The 14,860-nt window shown below is 35.0% G+C and overlaps 1 protein-coding gene across 1 annotated transcript in view; it reads right to left on the reverse strand.

The window, feature by feature from the left end:
• The window catches only part of FCRL5 (Fc receptor like 5), a gene marked incomplete at its 3' end in the record, with an annotated part of 53,237 nt that extends 45,718 nt beyond the window's left edge, over window positions 1-7,519 (reverse strand). The window contains exons 1-2 of the mRNA XM_079921652.1: window positions 7,474-7,519; window positions 214-234 (exon numbers count right to left, since the gene is read on the reverse strand). Coding sequence (XP_079777778.1) covers window positions 214-234; window positions 7,474-7,504 — 52 coding nt within the window. The 5' untranslated portion in view covers window positions 7,505-7,519. The remainder of the gene's footprint in view (window positions 1-213; window positions 235-7,473) is intronic.
• Between the last annotated feature and the right edge of the window lie 7,341 nt (window positions 7,520-14,860).

Consider the following 14,860-nt stretch of genomic DNA (forward strand, 5'->3'; position numbering starts at 1 on the left):
CTTCTTCCAGGGAGGGTCAGAGGATGACCACATGGCTATCCTGGCTCTTAGGCAATGCCAATAGACCAGGTGACATTTTCACATCTTTGCCGACCTCAGCAAGAGAAACAGGAGATATTAGAGATCCTCAGGCAATCATCACAAATATTTCATATTTATTAGGGAGACACTCTTATCCAGGGACACTGAAGTACATAAGAAAGGAGAACTCACCAAATTGTCCACTGACAGGAGCTGTAAAAATATAAAGAGCCAGAGATGAGCACAGAGCAAGGAATCTTTGGCTTTTCAAAGGGAAAGCTTGTTTTTTTTTCATTCATTTATTATTTCTTTCATTAAAATTTATTTTTTAATGTAATAGTCATTTGTCAAATGTCTATTTATACTGGTCATTGTGCTTGGACTAAAGCGTGAATAAAAAAGATGAATAAAAAAATGGTATCTGATAAAAGAAGTTGATTGGTGGGATAAACAGAAACCCTAAGCAAAATAATATAATTATAATACAGGGTATAAGTGCAGTAACAGAAATACACATGGGCATCTTGAAGGCAGAAGGGTCACCCATCCCAGTATGCAAGGTCTGTGTATGTGAGTCAGTGTGTGGCAAAGAGGGTGGGTGGACCATGAAAGATACCTGAAGGAAGTGATGCTTGAGAAGACTGAATGAGAATATAGGAGTCAGCCGGGCAAAGGTGTTTGTGTGTGGCAAGAGCTGATGGGGGGTATAATTAAGACAGAAAGGGCACAGATGTGAAGAAATATCACTGGTGTTTAGAAGTTGAATGCAGGAGTGGTCCTGGAAGGTAGAGAGTTTAGGGGAAATCAAATTAGACAGATAGGCAGGGCCTAAGTTATGGATGGTATGTAGCTATGGTTTCATCATAAAAGTAACAGAGAGCCATGGAAACGTTTCAAGTAGGAAAGTGACAAGATTAAAAGTTGTAACTTATTGGAGCACTCTGGCAGATGTAAAGCAGAAGGACTGGAGGGAAGGCAGAGCAAGAGATGATGATATTTAATTTTCTTCAGAATGTTTATCTGAAATTATCTTATTTGCTTGCTTACTTTGTTTGTTTACTTTCCCTTCTCTAGAATAGAAGCTATGTGAAAGCAGGGACTTCTCATGTTCACCAAATATCACGCAGAATTTATAACAGTGCCTGGCTTATAAGAGACATTTCATAAACATTTATTGAGTAATGAATTAATTAAAGTACTAAGTTAGTAAGTATCTCTACTTGGGAGAATACGGGTTTGAGAAAGGGGTATTGGAGAGGCAGAGGAGGCAAAATTGACTAGTTTGTAAACTGATTACACATTCCAGATGAGGGACAGATTTGATTCATTCATTCAACAGAAATTTGTGGAATGCCAACTGTATCTAGGAACTGGACAAGACAATGGAAATCCAGCAGTGAGCAAAAGGGATATTATCTCTGTCCACATGGGGATGATGAGAAATAATCCAAACCTAAGTGTTATAATCAGAGCAATGGATTATTTGCCATTTTCTAAATATCTTGGCACCATGGATTTGTATTGTTTTGTAAGTAGCTAATATTTTTCTGAGTGTATTCTCTGTGGTAGATATTCACATACATTATTTCATGTAATCTTCTTAACTATCCCTATGAGGAAAGTTCTATGATTATCCCCATTTTACAGACCAGAAACTGTTTAAGTAGCTGTTAACGGCAGAATTGAGTTTTTAACCCATTTATTTGAACCCATCCTGTTTGACCCCAAAGCACATGTTCCTGGCCATTACCCTATCCTGCTCCTTTGTTTTGGTGCCACACAAGGATGTGCTTCCTATTTCTGGAGTATTCCATGCAGCTTCCAACTATGGGGTCTTTTTTTCTCACATTGTGCTGCACCTCTTCCCTGCCCCTTCCATCTCCTACCGTCTATCTGTTTCATGAAGTCATTACCAGCTACTTGGCATATAGTTTTTAACCACTTTTACGATCATTGGTAACTTTGCTTGGACAATTGTTTAACTGAGATCTTGTTACATAGATATTTCTTGTACATTGGCCTTGTTGAAGGTCCTTCTATATCATGAGCTTCCTAAGCACAGAAATGCTGCCTCCCGTGTCTTCCCATCATTCTCAGCACCTAGCATAGTGCTGTGTATTAATGTTACTAAATAATTTGTTGAACAAATATGTTTTATTCTAATATTTTCAACTTTGGTAAAAAAAGAACCAGTTGATATGTGTGAATTGATAGACTTATACACACCCACAGGCACAAAGAGAATGTCACATGTTGGGAGTGACATGAACAAGATGGTAGAAGAGGAGGTCTCTAGTCTTTGTCTCCACCCTCTACAGAAACAAAGTTTTGGCAGCCATCTACAAACAAAAACTGAGAGCTTTGAGATCTAGAGATTGTGAAACCCCATTGGAGCCCAAGACCAAGGAGGGCCACTTTGAGAAGACAAGCACATGCGTTGGTAGAAGACTCACTGACTATGATCCCAGCTACAGAATGAAAGCTGCCTTATTCTCCTGTAAACTCAACTCTAGCTCCACTTGTCCATTGTCTTGCCACCAGCCTTTTCTGCCGAGGAATTCATGCTCATCCATGCCCTTGGTTGCAAGCCCACCAGCCTCAGACCTGAGTTCTATTTCTGAAGCAGTTCTGTGACTGAGATCCAGTCACACTCTACTGTAGTCCAAAGCAGTTTTGCCTGTCCAGGGTTCTACCCAGGGACCCAGTGAAAGCCACACCTGTAGGCATCCCTGACAACAGAACTTCATGTCTTGAACTTGACTGTGGTCCTAAAGCCATCCTGTGACCAAACTCCAGTACCACTCTACTGAAGTTCAGGGAAGTCCTGACTTCCCAGGGACCAGCCAAACAACCCAATGAGAGAATGCTCAGGGATCTAGCAGAAATCACACCCATCCATGCCCTTGGTAACAGGCTTGCCAACTTCAGACCCAAATGCAGACCCAGCAATAACCATGAGATCCAGCTCCAGCCAAGCTCAACCATGATCCTGGAGGCAATCCTATAAGTTCATGGAAGAAGCAAGAGTATTTAACAGTTCAAACAAGTAAATACCAGAAAGAGTGTCTGCTTTTCTAAATTCACAGACACCAATGCAGAGCTACACAGATCATATTTTTCAGGCAAATATGACAACATCAAAGGAAACTAATAAAGCTCCAGTAACTCCCCTAACGATCCATGAACTGCTTGACTAACATTTCAAAATAATAGTCTTACAGAAGCTCGATGAACTATAAGAAAAAGCAGACAAGTAAATTAATCCACAAACAATAGATAAACAAAATGAGAAGTTTAACAAAGAAATAGAAAACATAAAAAAGAACCAAAACAAAAATCTTGGAGCTAAAGAATACAATGACTAAGCTGAAAAATTCAATAGACACCTTCAATAGCAGAAGTGATCATGCAGGAGAAAGAATCAGTAAATTCAAAGACAAGCCGTTTCATATTACCCAGTTAGAGGAACAAAAAGAAAGAAGACCAAAAAAGAGTGAAGATGACCTAGGTGGTTTATGGGATAACATTAAACCAATCAATATATGCATTATTGAAGTCCCAGAAGGAGCAGAGAATAAGAGTGAAAGACTGTTTAAAGAAATAATTAAAAACTTCCCAAATCTAGGGAGGGAATTGAACATCTAGATCCATGATTCCCAAAGGATCCCAAATAAGCTAGACATCAAAAGTCCAAGACATATTATAATCAAACTCTCAAAAGTCAAAGACAAAGAGAAAGTTTTGAAATCAGCAGAAGAACAGCAACTCATCACACACAAGGGAACCCTAATAAACGTACAGTGGATTTATCAGTAGAAAAATTGCAGATCATGAGAGAGTGGGATAATTAAAATACTGAAAGAAAAAAACCCTGCCAACCCAAAGTACGATACATGGCAAATCTGTCCTTTGAAAATGAAGGCGAGATAAAGACTTTCCAAGATAAACAAAAGCTGGGAAAGTTAACTACCATAAAACCTGTTGTAAAGAAAAGCTAAAGGAAGTTCATCAAGTTGAAATTAAAGAACACTAACTAGCAACATGAAAACACATGAAATTATAAAATTCACTGTTAAAGGTGAGTATATATATGGTTTGACTTATGATTTTTCAGCTTTGTGATGGTGCAAAAGCAATACACATTTGGTAGAAACCATACTTTGAACTTTGAATTTTGATCTTTTCCTGGGCCAGCAATATGTGGTATGATACTCTCCTGTGATGCTGGGCAGCAGTAGTGTGCCAGAGCTCCCAGTCAGCCACACAGTCAAAAGGGTAAACTTACAACAATTCTGTATCTATACAGTCATTCTGTTTTTCACTTTCAGTACAATATTCAATAAATTACATGAACTATTCAATACTTTACTATAAAATAGGATTTGTGTTAGATGATTTTGCCCAACTGTAGGCTAATGTAAGTGTTCTGAGCATGCTTAAAGCAGTTTAGGTTAGGCTATGATATTCAGTAGGCTGGGTGTATTAAATGCATTTTAGACTTATGGTATTTTCTACTTATAGTGAGTCTATCAAGACATAACCTCATCATGAATTGAGGAAGATCAGTATAGTTATATTCAGACTACTCTGAATACTGGGTCTTATTCTATTCAGTCTGCTATGAAAAAAATGCCATACTGGGTAGCTTATAAACAGCAGTAATTTATTTCTCAAAGCTCTGGAGCCTGGAAAGTCCGATATCAAAGCACTGGCAGACTCATCTCCAGTACAGTGCACTTCATCATAGACAGCTATATTTTCACTATAATCTCATATGGAAGAAAGCATAAGAGGGCTCTTTTTGGCCTCTTTTACAAGGGCACTAATCTCTTTCATGATGGTTCTGCCCTCATGACATAATTATCTCCCAAACGTCCCACCATCTCCTAATACTATCACCTTCGGTGTCAAAATTTTAACATATGAAGTTTGAGGGGAAACAAACATTCAGACCATAGCATCCTATATAATGGTATATAAATCACATTTAATTCCAGTGAAAAGAGTTTAAAAAGACAGAAGTATTAAAAATAACTATAGCTAAAACAATTTGTTAATGTATATACAATACAAAATATGTAAATTGTGATATCCATAACAAAATGGGGGGGAGAACTAAAAGTGTAGAGTTTTAATATGTGATTGAAATACATTTCTTAACTTAAATTGTCTGTTATATTTTATAAGGTCCCATAGTAATCACAAAGAAAAAAACTGAAATAGGTACACAAAGACCCCCAAAAGCTAAAACTATCTTGAACCAGAAGAACAAAACTGGAGGCATTATACTCCCTGACTTCAAATTTTATTACAAAGCTATGGTAATCAAAGCTAACATAAAAATAAACACACAGATCAATGGATCAAGAACAGAGAGCCCAGAAATAAGTCCACACTTTTATAGCCAACTGATCTTCAAAAGGGGTGCCAAAAACACACAAGGGGGAAAGAATACTTCTTCCTGTAAATCATTCTACAAACACTGAATATCCACATGAAAAAAAAAATTGGATCCTTATATATCACCATGTACAAAAATCAATTCAAAGTAAATTAATGACTTAAATATATGACCTGAAACTGTAAAACTACTAAAAGAGAACATAGGGAGAAAGCTTCTTGGCATTGATCTGGGACATGAGTTTTGGATATAACCCCAGAAGCATAGGCAACAAAAGTAATAACTAAAACAAATGGGATTGCATCAAAAGTAAAAGCTTTTGCACAACAAAGGAAACAACAATATAAAGAGTAACCTATGAAATGGGAGAAAATATATGCAAACCATATATCCAATAAGGGGTTAATATATAAAATGTCTAAGGAACTCTAACAAATCAACAGCAAAATACAAATAACCTGATTAAAATACAGTTAAGGACATAAATAGATATTCTTAATAGAAGACATAAAAGTGTCCAAAAGTATATAAAAAGATGCTCAACATTAATAATCATCAGAGAAGTGCAAATCAAAACCAGGAGATAACACCTCACACCAGTTAGAATGGCAAAATAGACAAAAGATAGACCAAATAGACAAAAAGATAACAAGTGTTGACGAAGAAACCTTGTACACTGTTGGTAAGAATATAAATTCACACAGTCATTATGCAGAAACAGTATGGAAGTTCCTAAAAAAAATAAAAGTAAAACTATCATATGATCTAGCAATCCCACTTCTGGGTATGTATCTGAAGGCAATAAAATCAGTATCTTGATGAGATTCCTGCATTCCCATATTCATTGCAGCATTATTCACAGTAGCTAAAATATTGAAACAATCTAAGTGTCTGTCAACTGATTAATGGATGAAGAAAATGTGGTGTATAATAATATTCCGTTGCATATATATATATATATATATGCAACGGAATATTATTCAGCTTTAAGAAAAAGAAAAAAATCCTGCCATTGTGAAAACATAGATAAACCTACAGGACATTATGCTAAATGAAATAAGCCAGAGAAAGACTAATACTGCATGATCTCACTTACATGTAGAATCTGAAAAAGTTGAACTCACAAAAGCAGAGAATAAAATGGTGTTTGCCAGGCAGTGAGTAGGATGTAGGGGAACTGGGGAGATGTTGGTCAGAGGAAATGAACTTTCAGTTGTAAGACGAAGGAGTACTGGATATCTAATGTAGAGTATGGTGACTAATAATGTTTTGTTGAAATTTGCTGAGAGTTCATTCTGAGTGTTCTTACCACACACACACACACACACACACACACACACACACGGTAATTATGTGAAGTGAGAGAAATGTTAACTAGCTGATTGTTGTTGTTACTGTAAAATATATGTATATCAAAACATCTCGTACATCTTAAATATATACAATTTTTATTTGTCAACTATACTTCAATAAACCTGGAGGGAAAAAGAAAGAATGTCATGAATCAGGTTTTTCCCTTGCCTTGCCCACTTCTCCCTGTGAGTCTCGGTCTTTGTCTCCCCCTCCCTGTGTTCTTTATCTGACAATCACAGCTGTGGTTTGCATTTGTGTGCAAAAGAAGGAGACATCTTTTGTATTAGAAAACTTTCCTTCCCATGTCCAGCACCATGTTCTGGCATTGTCATACAAGGGATAAACACTCTTCCTCTGCAGAGAGAAAACTAGGGTCTTCTCTGAATGAGACAATATGAACAAGCAAACATAATACATTTTCTGGACTTTATCAAGTAATATTTGTTGTAGAAAAAAATGAATAAACCCTTAAGTGTTGTGGTCACTGTGGTTTCCTTCTTTGTAAAGTTGAAGCTCTGACCACTCTTTCAGCCTCAAGGGAGAAATCGCTGAGCTATACAGTGAAGCCAGAGAATATAATCTCCCCAGGCAGAAAAGAATCTCTGAGCAGGGGCTGAGCCCCAAGAAAAGGCCAGGTCCATGGTAGAGAGGTGCTGTCCCAACCCCACCCAGGGCCCACGTTGAGCTGTTCTACTTACCCAGGACCAGCAGTGATACCCACAGCAGCATGAAGACTTGGCCTGCCCAGGGCTGAGACCAAAAGAGAGGTTTTCTCAGGAATACCAGGTTTGGCCTTGATCTTACAGTTAGTTGTACACTGTCACAGTAGCGCCAAGGAAGACATCTGAGAAACAGCTTTTTCAAAGAGCAGGATGCATTAGTAAATTAGAAAAAAGGAAGTGGAAGTACCCATCCTTAACTACTAATCAAAGTTTCCTGCCCAGTGATCAAAGTGAAAAAATAAATGTTAGGGTTTTTAAAAAGCTCATATCCTTGACCCCACATTTCTATTGCTTGGAAAATACCTTAAGGAAAGTATGGAAGATAGCTCTAAAATAATGTTTTTGTGACATTATTCATAATAGCCAAAACACTTGAAGCAACATAATAGGACTGCTTAAGAATATTCTGATACATCTAAACAATGACATAAAATGCAGACATTAAGAATGAGATAAAGTTGCACATATAAGAAGGCAAGACAACCTTGATTAATGTGAAGAGAAAAAAGTGAGGAGTAGATTGGTATTTGTAGTAATAACACATTGGGGTAGATGTAAAAAATAGAGTACATGTGTGTATAAACTGACAAAGTATTCTTTTTTATTTCCTGGAAAGTATACCTAAAATAGTGGTTATATTTGAAGAACTATGGATGGGAAAGAGACATTTTATTTTATGTCTTTCTATACTGTTTAACTTTTAAAAAATTACTATGTTTGTGAATTGATTTTATAACTTTTTAAAACTCAAGTTTCCATCCTGGTATACTGACAGCAAAGATCACTAAGACATTAGCTGCCATGAGAAATGCCAGTTCCTTATTTTCAAATAGTTTTCCCCACCCTTTCTTTCTGAGTCCATACCTTGGTCTTCTTAAGGGGACATTTAATCTCATATCTGCAAATGCATATCACCTTACATATATTATGTTATATCCTACCTACTTCATTCTGAGACAAGAAAAACATGTAAGGGTAAATAGAGATTATTCCATCTCAGTCCAGCAGAAGACCTCAAGGGAACAAAGAGCTTTTACTTGCTTTTGAAGCTAATACAAATAGCTCTGCTACATATATTCTTGTATAGGTCTCTCGGTGCATGTGGGCACACATATCTGTTGACTATATACCTGGGAGAAGAATTCCTGGCTCTTAAAATTATTTTAGAAGGCTCAGTTTAGAAGGTACTGCTAAATTATTTTGGAGAGTGGTTGTGCTAATTCCTACCTTATCAACCAGTGTGTAAGAGTTCTTGTTGCTGTAAAATATTTACTGATATTGGTATTATACTCTTGTAAACTTTAGAAACTGTGCTAGGATTATCTTAATGCAGTTTTAATTTTCATGTCCCTGGTGAATTATGCAATTGAACATCTTTTCATATTCTAATTGGTGAATTGGATATTCTTTTAATCTCACTGGTCATTTTTTCTTTTCTTGCCTTAAAATACAAATTTTATTTCATCTGGCTTGCAATTCTTCTTTTGTGATATCATTGTCTGGTTTTGGTAGTGTGATGTTGGTCTCATAAAATGACTTCAGAGGTGTTCTTTCCTCTGCAATTTTTTGGAATAGTTTGAGAAGGATAGGTGTTAATTCTTCTCTAAATGTTTGATAGAATTCACCTGTGAAGCCATCTGGTCCTGGACTTTCATTTTTTGGGAAATTTTAAATTACTGATTCAATTTTATTACTGGTAATTGGTCTGTTCATATATTCTATTTCTTCCTGGTTCCGTCTTGGGAGATTTTATCTTTCTAAGAATTTGTTCATTTCTTCTAGGTTGTCTATTTTATTGGCATATAGTTTTTTGCAGATGAAATGATACTACAGATAGAAAATCCTAAAGATGTCACCAGAAAACTACTAGAGCTCATTAATGAATTCAGTAAAGTTGCAGGATACAAAATTAATATACAGAAGTCTGTTGCATTTCTAGATACTAACAACAAACTATCAGAAGAAAAATTAAGGAAACAATCCCATTTACCATCAAATCAAAAAGAATAAAATACCTAGGAATAAACCTACCTAAGGAGGTAAAAAGCCTGTATACAGAAAATTATAAAACACCGATGAAACAAATTGAAGATGACACAAGTGGATGGAAAGCTATACCATGTTCTTGGATTGGAAGAATTAATATTGTTAAAATGACCATACTAGCCCAAGACAATCTACAGATTTAATGCAATTCCTATCAAAATACCAATGGCATTTTTTTCCCAGACCACAACAAACAATTTTAAAATTTGTATGGAAAGACAGTAAACCTTGAAGAGGCAAAACAATTTTAAGAAAAAAGAACAGAGCTTCCAAACAGCTTGAAACTAGGTATTGAGATACTCCTCTTAGGAACTCTGAGAGTTCTTGGCATATCCTCAAATACTGGGAGCATTTAAAAATATAGTAGTCTGTTTGACGAAGCACAAAGATTTGAGAGATGACAAAGAGCTGGAGCAGGGTTGAATAATAAGTTTTATCTCCTACATGAGGCCACTCTTCAATATTGGGAGAGGGCTTCATTTCATCTACTGTATACAAACCATAACAGAGTCAAGCAAAGTAAAGAAACAGAGGAATATATTCCAAATAAAAGAACAAGATAAAACCTAGAAAGAAAAAAAACCTTAATGAAATAGAGATAAGTAATTTACCTGATAAAATGTTCAAAGTAATGGTCATAATGATGCTCACTGACCTGGGGAGAAGAATGGATGGACACAGGAAAACTTCAACAAAAAGAGGGAAAATATGAGAAAATACCAAATAGAAATCACTGCTGAAGAATACAATAACTGAACTGAAAAATACACTAGACACATTCAACAGCAGACTAGATGAAGCATAAAAGAGGATGAGTCAACTTTAAGACAAGGCCGTAGAACTCACCCAATCAGAGCAGCAAAAAATAAATTGAGTAATTTTTTTTTTAAAGTGAAGATAACTTAAGGAGCTTATGAGGCAAAACCCAATGGACACACATTCAACTTATAGGTGTACCAGAAGGAGAGGAGAGAGAGAAAATAGCAGAAATCTTGAAGAAATAATGGATGAAAACTTCCCTAACCTGGGTAAAGAAATAGACATCCAGATCCACGAAGTTCCGAGTTTAAATAAGATGAATCCAAAGAAAACTACACCAAGACACATTATAATTAAAATGTCAAAATTAAAGACAGAGAGAGAATATTAAAGAGCAGCAAGAGTGAAATATTTTGTTATGTATAAAGAAACACTCATAAGACTAACAGTAGATTTTCCAGCAGAAACTTTGCAGGCCAGAAAGGAGTGGAATGATATATTCAAAGTGTTGAAACAAAGAATAAAAATCCAACAAATAATACCTTAACCCAGAAAAGTTATCTGGTAGAATTTAAGGAGAGAGAAAGAGTTTTCCATACAAGCAAAAGCTAAAGGAGTTTTCACCACTAAACTGGCCTTACAAGAAGTGTTAGGAGGACTTATTTAAAATAAAAAAAAAAAGTTTAATTTCTAACAAGAAAACATATGAGAGAAAATATATAGTAGGTAAATATATAGTAAATTTAGTGGTTTAATGGTTTAGTGGTTTAATATATAGTAAATTTAGTGGTTTAATCACATAAAGCTAGTATAAAGATTAAAAGACAAAAGCAGTAAAAACAACTATTACAATCATTAGTTAAGGGATATACAAGACATAAAGATATAAACTGTGAGGTGGAAAGTAAAAATTTTGAGATATAGGGATCAAACTTATGTTGTTATCAATTTAAAATAGGATGTTATGTTATTATACAAAAGCCTCCTGGTAACCACAAAACAATCCTTTAGTAAATACCGAGAGAGAGAGAGAGAGAGAGAGTAATATAAGCATAACAGTAAAAAAAAAAATTCATCAAACAACAAAGGAAGAGAAAAAGATTCAATATGTGGTGCTGGGAAACTGGAGAGCTACATGTAAAAGAATGAAATTAGTACATTTTCTCACACCATATACAAAAATAGACTCAAGATAGATTAAAGACCTAAATGTAATACGTGAAAAAGCTGTTAGGAGAGAACAGAGGCAAAACACTCTTTGACATCAATTGCAGCAATATTTTTATGGATCAGTCTCCTAAGGGAAAAGAACCAATAGCAAAAATAAACAATGGGACCTAATTAAATTTAAAAGTTTTTGCAAAGCAAAGGAAACCATCAACAAAATGAAAAGATAACCTACTGAATGGGAGAAAATATTTGCAAAAAGCTCATACAACTCAACATCAAAAACAAACAAACCAACAAAAAACAGAATTAAAAATGCACAGAAGAATTCAATACACATTCTTCCAAAGAGTAAATGCAGATGATCAACAGACACACCACTAATCATCAGGAAAATTAAAATCAAAACCACAATGAGATATCACCTCACACATGTCAGAATGGCTATCATCAAAAAGAAGACAAATAACAAATGTTGGCAAGGATATGGAGAAAAGGGAACACTTGTACACAGTTGGTAGAAATGTAAATTGGTGCAGCCACTGTAGAAAACAGTATGGAGGTTCCTCAGAAAATTAAAAATTGAACTACCATGTGATCCAGTAATTCCACTCCTGGGTATACATATAAAAAAACCAAAAACAGTAATTCAAAAAGATGCATGTACCCCAATGTTCATAGCAGCATTATTTACAATAGGCAAGATATGGAAGCAACCTATGAATGAATAAAGATGTGGTATATATATTGAATATATATATATATATATATATATATATAATGGAATATTACTCAACCATAAAAAACGAATGAAATTCTGCCTTTGCAGCAACATGGATGAACCTAGAGGGTACTATGTTTAGTGAAATAAGTCAAACAGAGAAAGATAAATACTGTATGTCATCACTTATATGTGGAATCTAAAAACAAAACAAGCGAATATAACAAAACAGAAAAGGACTCACAGCTATAGAGAACAAAGTAGTGATTACCAGTGAGGAGAGGAAAGGGCAAGGGGCAAGATAGGGGTAAGGAATTAAGAGGTAGAAACTACTATGTATAAAATAAATAATTATATTCTACAGCATAGGAAATGTAGCCATTATTTTGTAATAAATGTAAATGGAGTATAATCCAGAACAATATTGAATAAGTATGTTGTATACCAGAAACCAATATAATATTGTAAGTCAACTATGCTTCAATTAAAAATAATTATAATTTAAACTGGTACACTCTTACAGAGACACCAGGGTGATTTTAAAATTTATCTGAAAGATAACATTTAAATTTCTAAAACATTGTGAAGATTGTTTAGGATGAAAAACTAACACTTGTAAATTTGGTGTGATAAATTCAAAAGAACAAACATGTTTGGAAACACATCAATGATTGTAATTTAATTTTGTTGAACATATAATTTCACTTGCTTGTATATTTAAATATTTTGTAGCTAAAATAATTATTCACTTAATGAATAAAAATAATATAAAATTTGGGAAGCTATTAAAAAAAGAAGAGTGCAAGAGAAGAAAAAAAGGAACACAGAAGAACTACAAACACAAGTAGAAAAGAATTAACAAAGTGGCAATATGTACATACCTATCAATAGTTACTTTAAATGTAAATGGACTAAATGCTCCAACCAAAATACACAGAGTGACTGACTGATAAGAAAACAAGACCCATATATATATACTGTCTACAAGAGAGTCATTTTAGATGTAAGAACACACACAGACTCAAAGTGAAAGGATGAAATAAGACAGTCTATGCAAACAGAACCAAAAGAAAGCTGGAGTAGCTATATTTATATCAGAAAAAATAGGCTTTAAAACAAAGACGGTAGTAAGAGACAAAGATGGGCATTACATAATGATAAAGGAGTCAATCCAACAAGAGAATACATTTATAAATATTTGTGCATCCAACATAGGAGCATCTAAATATATAAAGCAAATTTTAACAGACCTAAAGGGAGAAATAGACAGTAATAGTTGTAGGGGATTTTAATGCCCTACTTACATAAGTGAATAGATCAACCAGAAAGAAAATTAATAAGGAAACATCTGCCTTAAAGGATGTGTTAGCCAGATGGACTTAACAGATATATACAGAACGTTACACTCAAAAATAACAGAATGCACATTCTTCTCTAGGGCTCTTGGAATATTTTCCAGGATAGATCATATGTTAGGCTACAAAACAAGTTTTAATAAATTTATGATAATTAAAATCATATCAAGTGTCTTTCTGAACACAATATTAAACTAGAAATTAATTACATGAAGACAACAAAAATTTACATATGTGGAGATTAAACAACATACTACTGTGCTTGCTTTGGCAGCACATATACTAAAATTGGAATGGTACAGAGAAGATTAGCATGGCCCCTGTGCAAGGATGACATGCAAATTCGTGAAGCATTCCATATTTTTAAAACAAACAAACCAATCCAAAAATGGGCAGAAGACCTAAATAGATATTTCTCCAAAGAAGATATACAGATTGCCAACAAACACATGAAGGGATGCTCAACATCACTAATCATTAGAGAAATGCAAATCAAAACTACAAGGAGGTATCAACTCACACCATTTAGAATGGCCATCATCAAAACATCTACAAACAATAAATGCTGGAGAGGGTGTGGAGAAAAGGGAACCCTCTTTCACTGTTGGTGGGAATGTAAATTGATACCACCATTATGGAGAACAGTATGGCGGTTCCTTAGAAAACTAAAAATAGAACTACCATACGACCAAGCACTCCCACTACTGTGCATATACCCTGAGAAAACCATAATTCAAAAAGAGTCATGTACCACAATGTTCATTGCAGCTCTATTTACAATAGCCAGGACATGGAAGCAACCTAAGTGTCCATCGACAGATGAATGTATAAAGAAGATGTGGCACATATATACAATGGAATATTACTGAGCCATAAAAAGAAACAAAATTGAGTTATTTGTAGTGAGGTGGATGGACCTAGAGTCTGTCATACAGAGTAAAGTAAGTCAGAAAGAGAAAAACAAATACTGTATGCTAACACATATATATGGAATCTAAAAAAAGAAAAAAAAAAGATTCTGAAGAACCTAAGGGCAGGACAGGAATAAAGACACAGACATAGGGAATGTATTTGAGGACAAGGGAAGGGGGAAGGGTAAGCTGAGACAAAGTGAGAGAGTGGCAAGGACATATATACACTACCAAATGTAAAATAGATAGCTAGTGGGAAGCAGCTGCATAGCACAGGGAGATCAGCTCTGTGCTTGTGATCACCTAGAGGGGTGAGATAGGGAGGATGGGAGGGAGATGCAAGAAGGAGGAGATATGGGGATATATGCATATGTATAGCCGATTCACTTTGTTATAAAGCAGAA

Source organism: Stenella coeruleoalba (genome assembly GCF_951394435.1).
Source record: "Stenella coeruleoalba genome assembly, chromosome: 1".
NCBI lineage: Eukaryota > Metazoa > Chordata > Mammalia > Artiodactyla > Delphinidae > Stenella > Stenella coeruleoalba.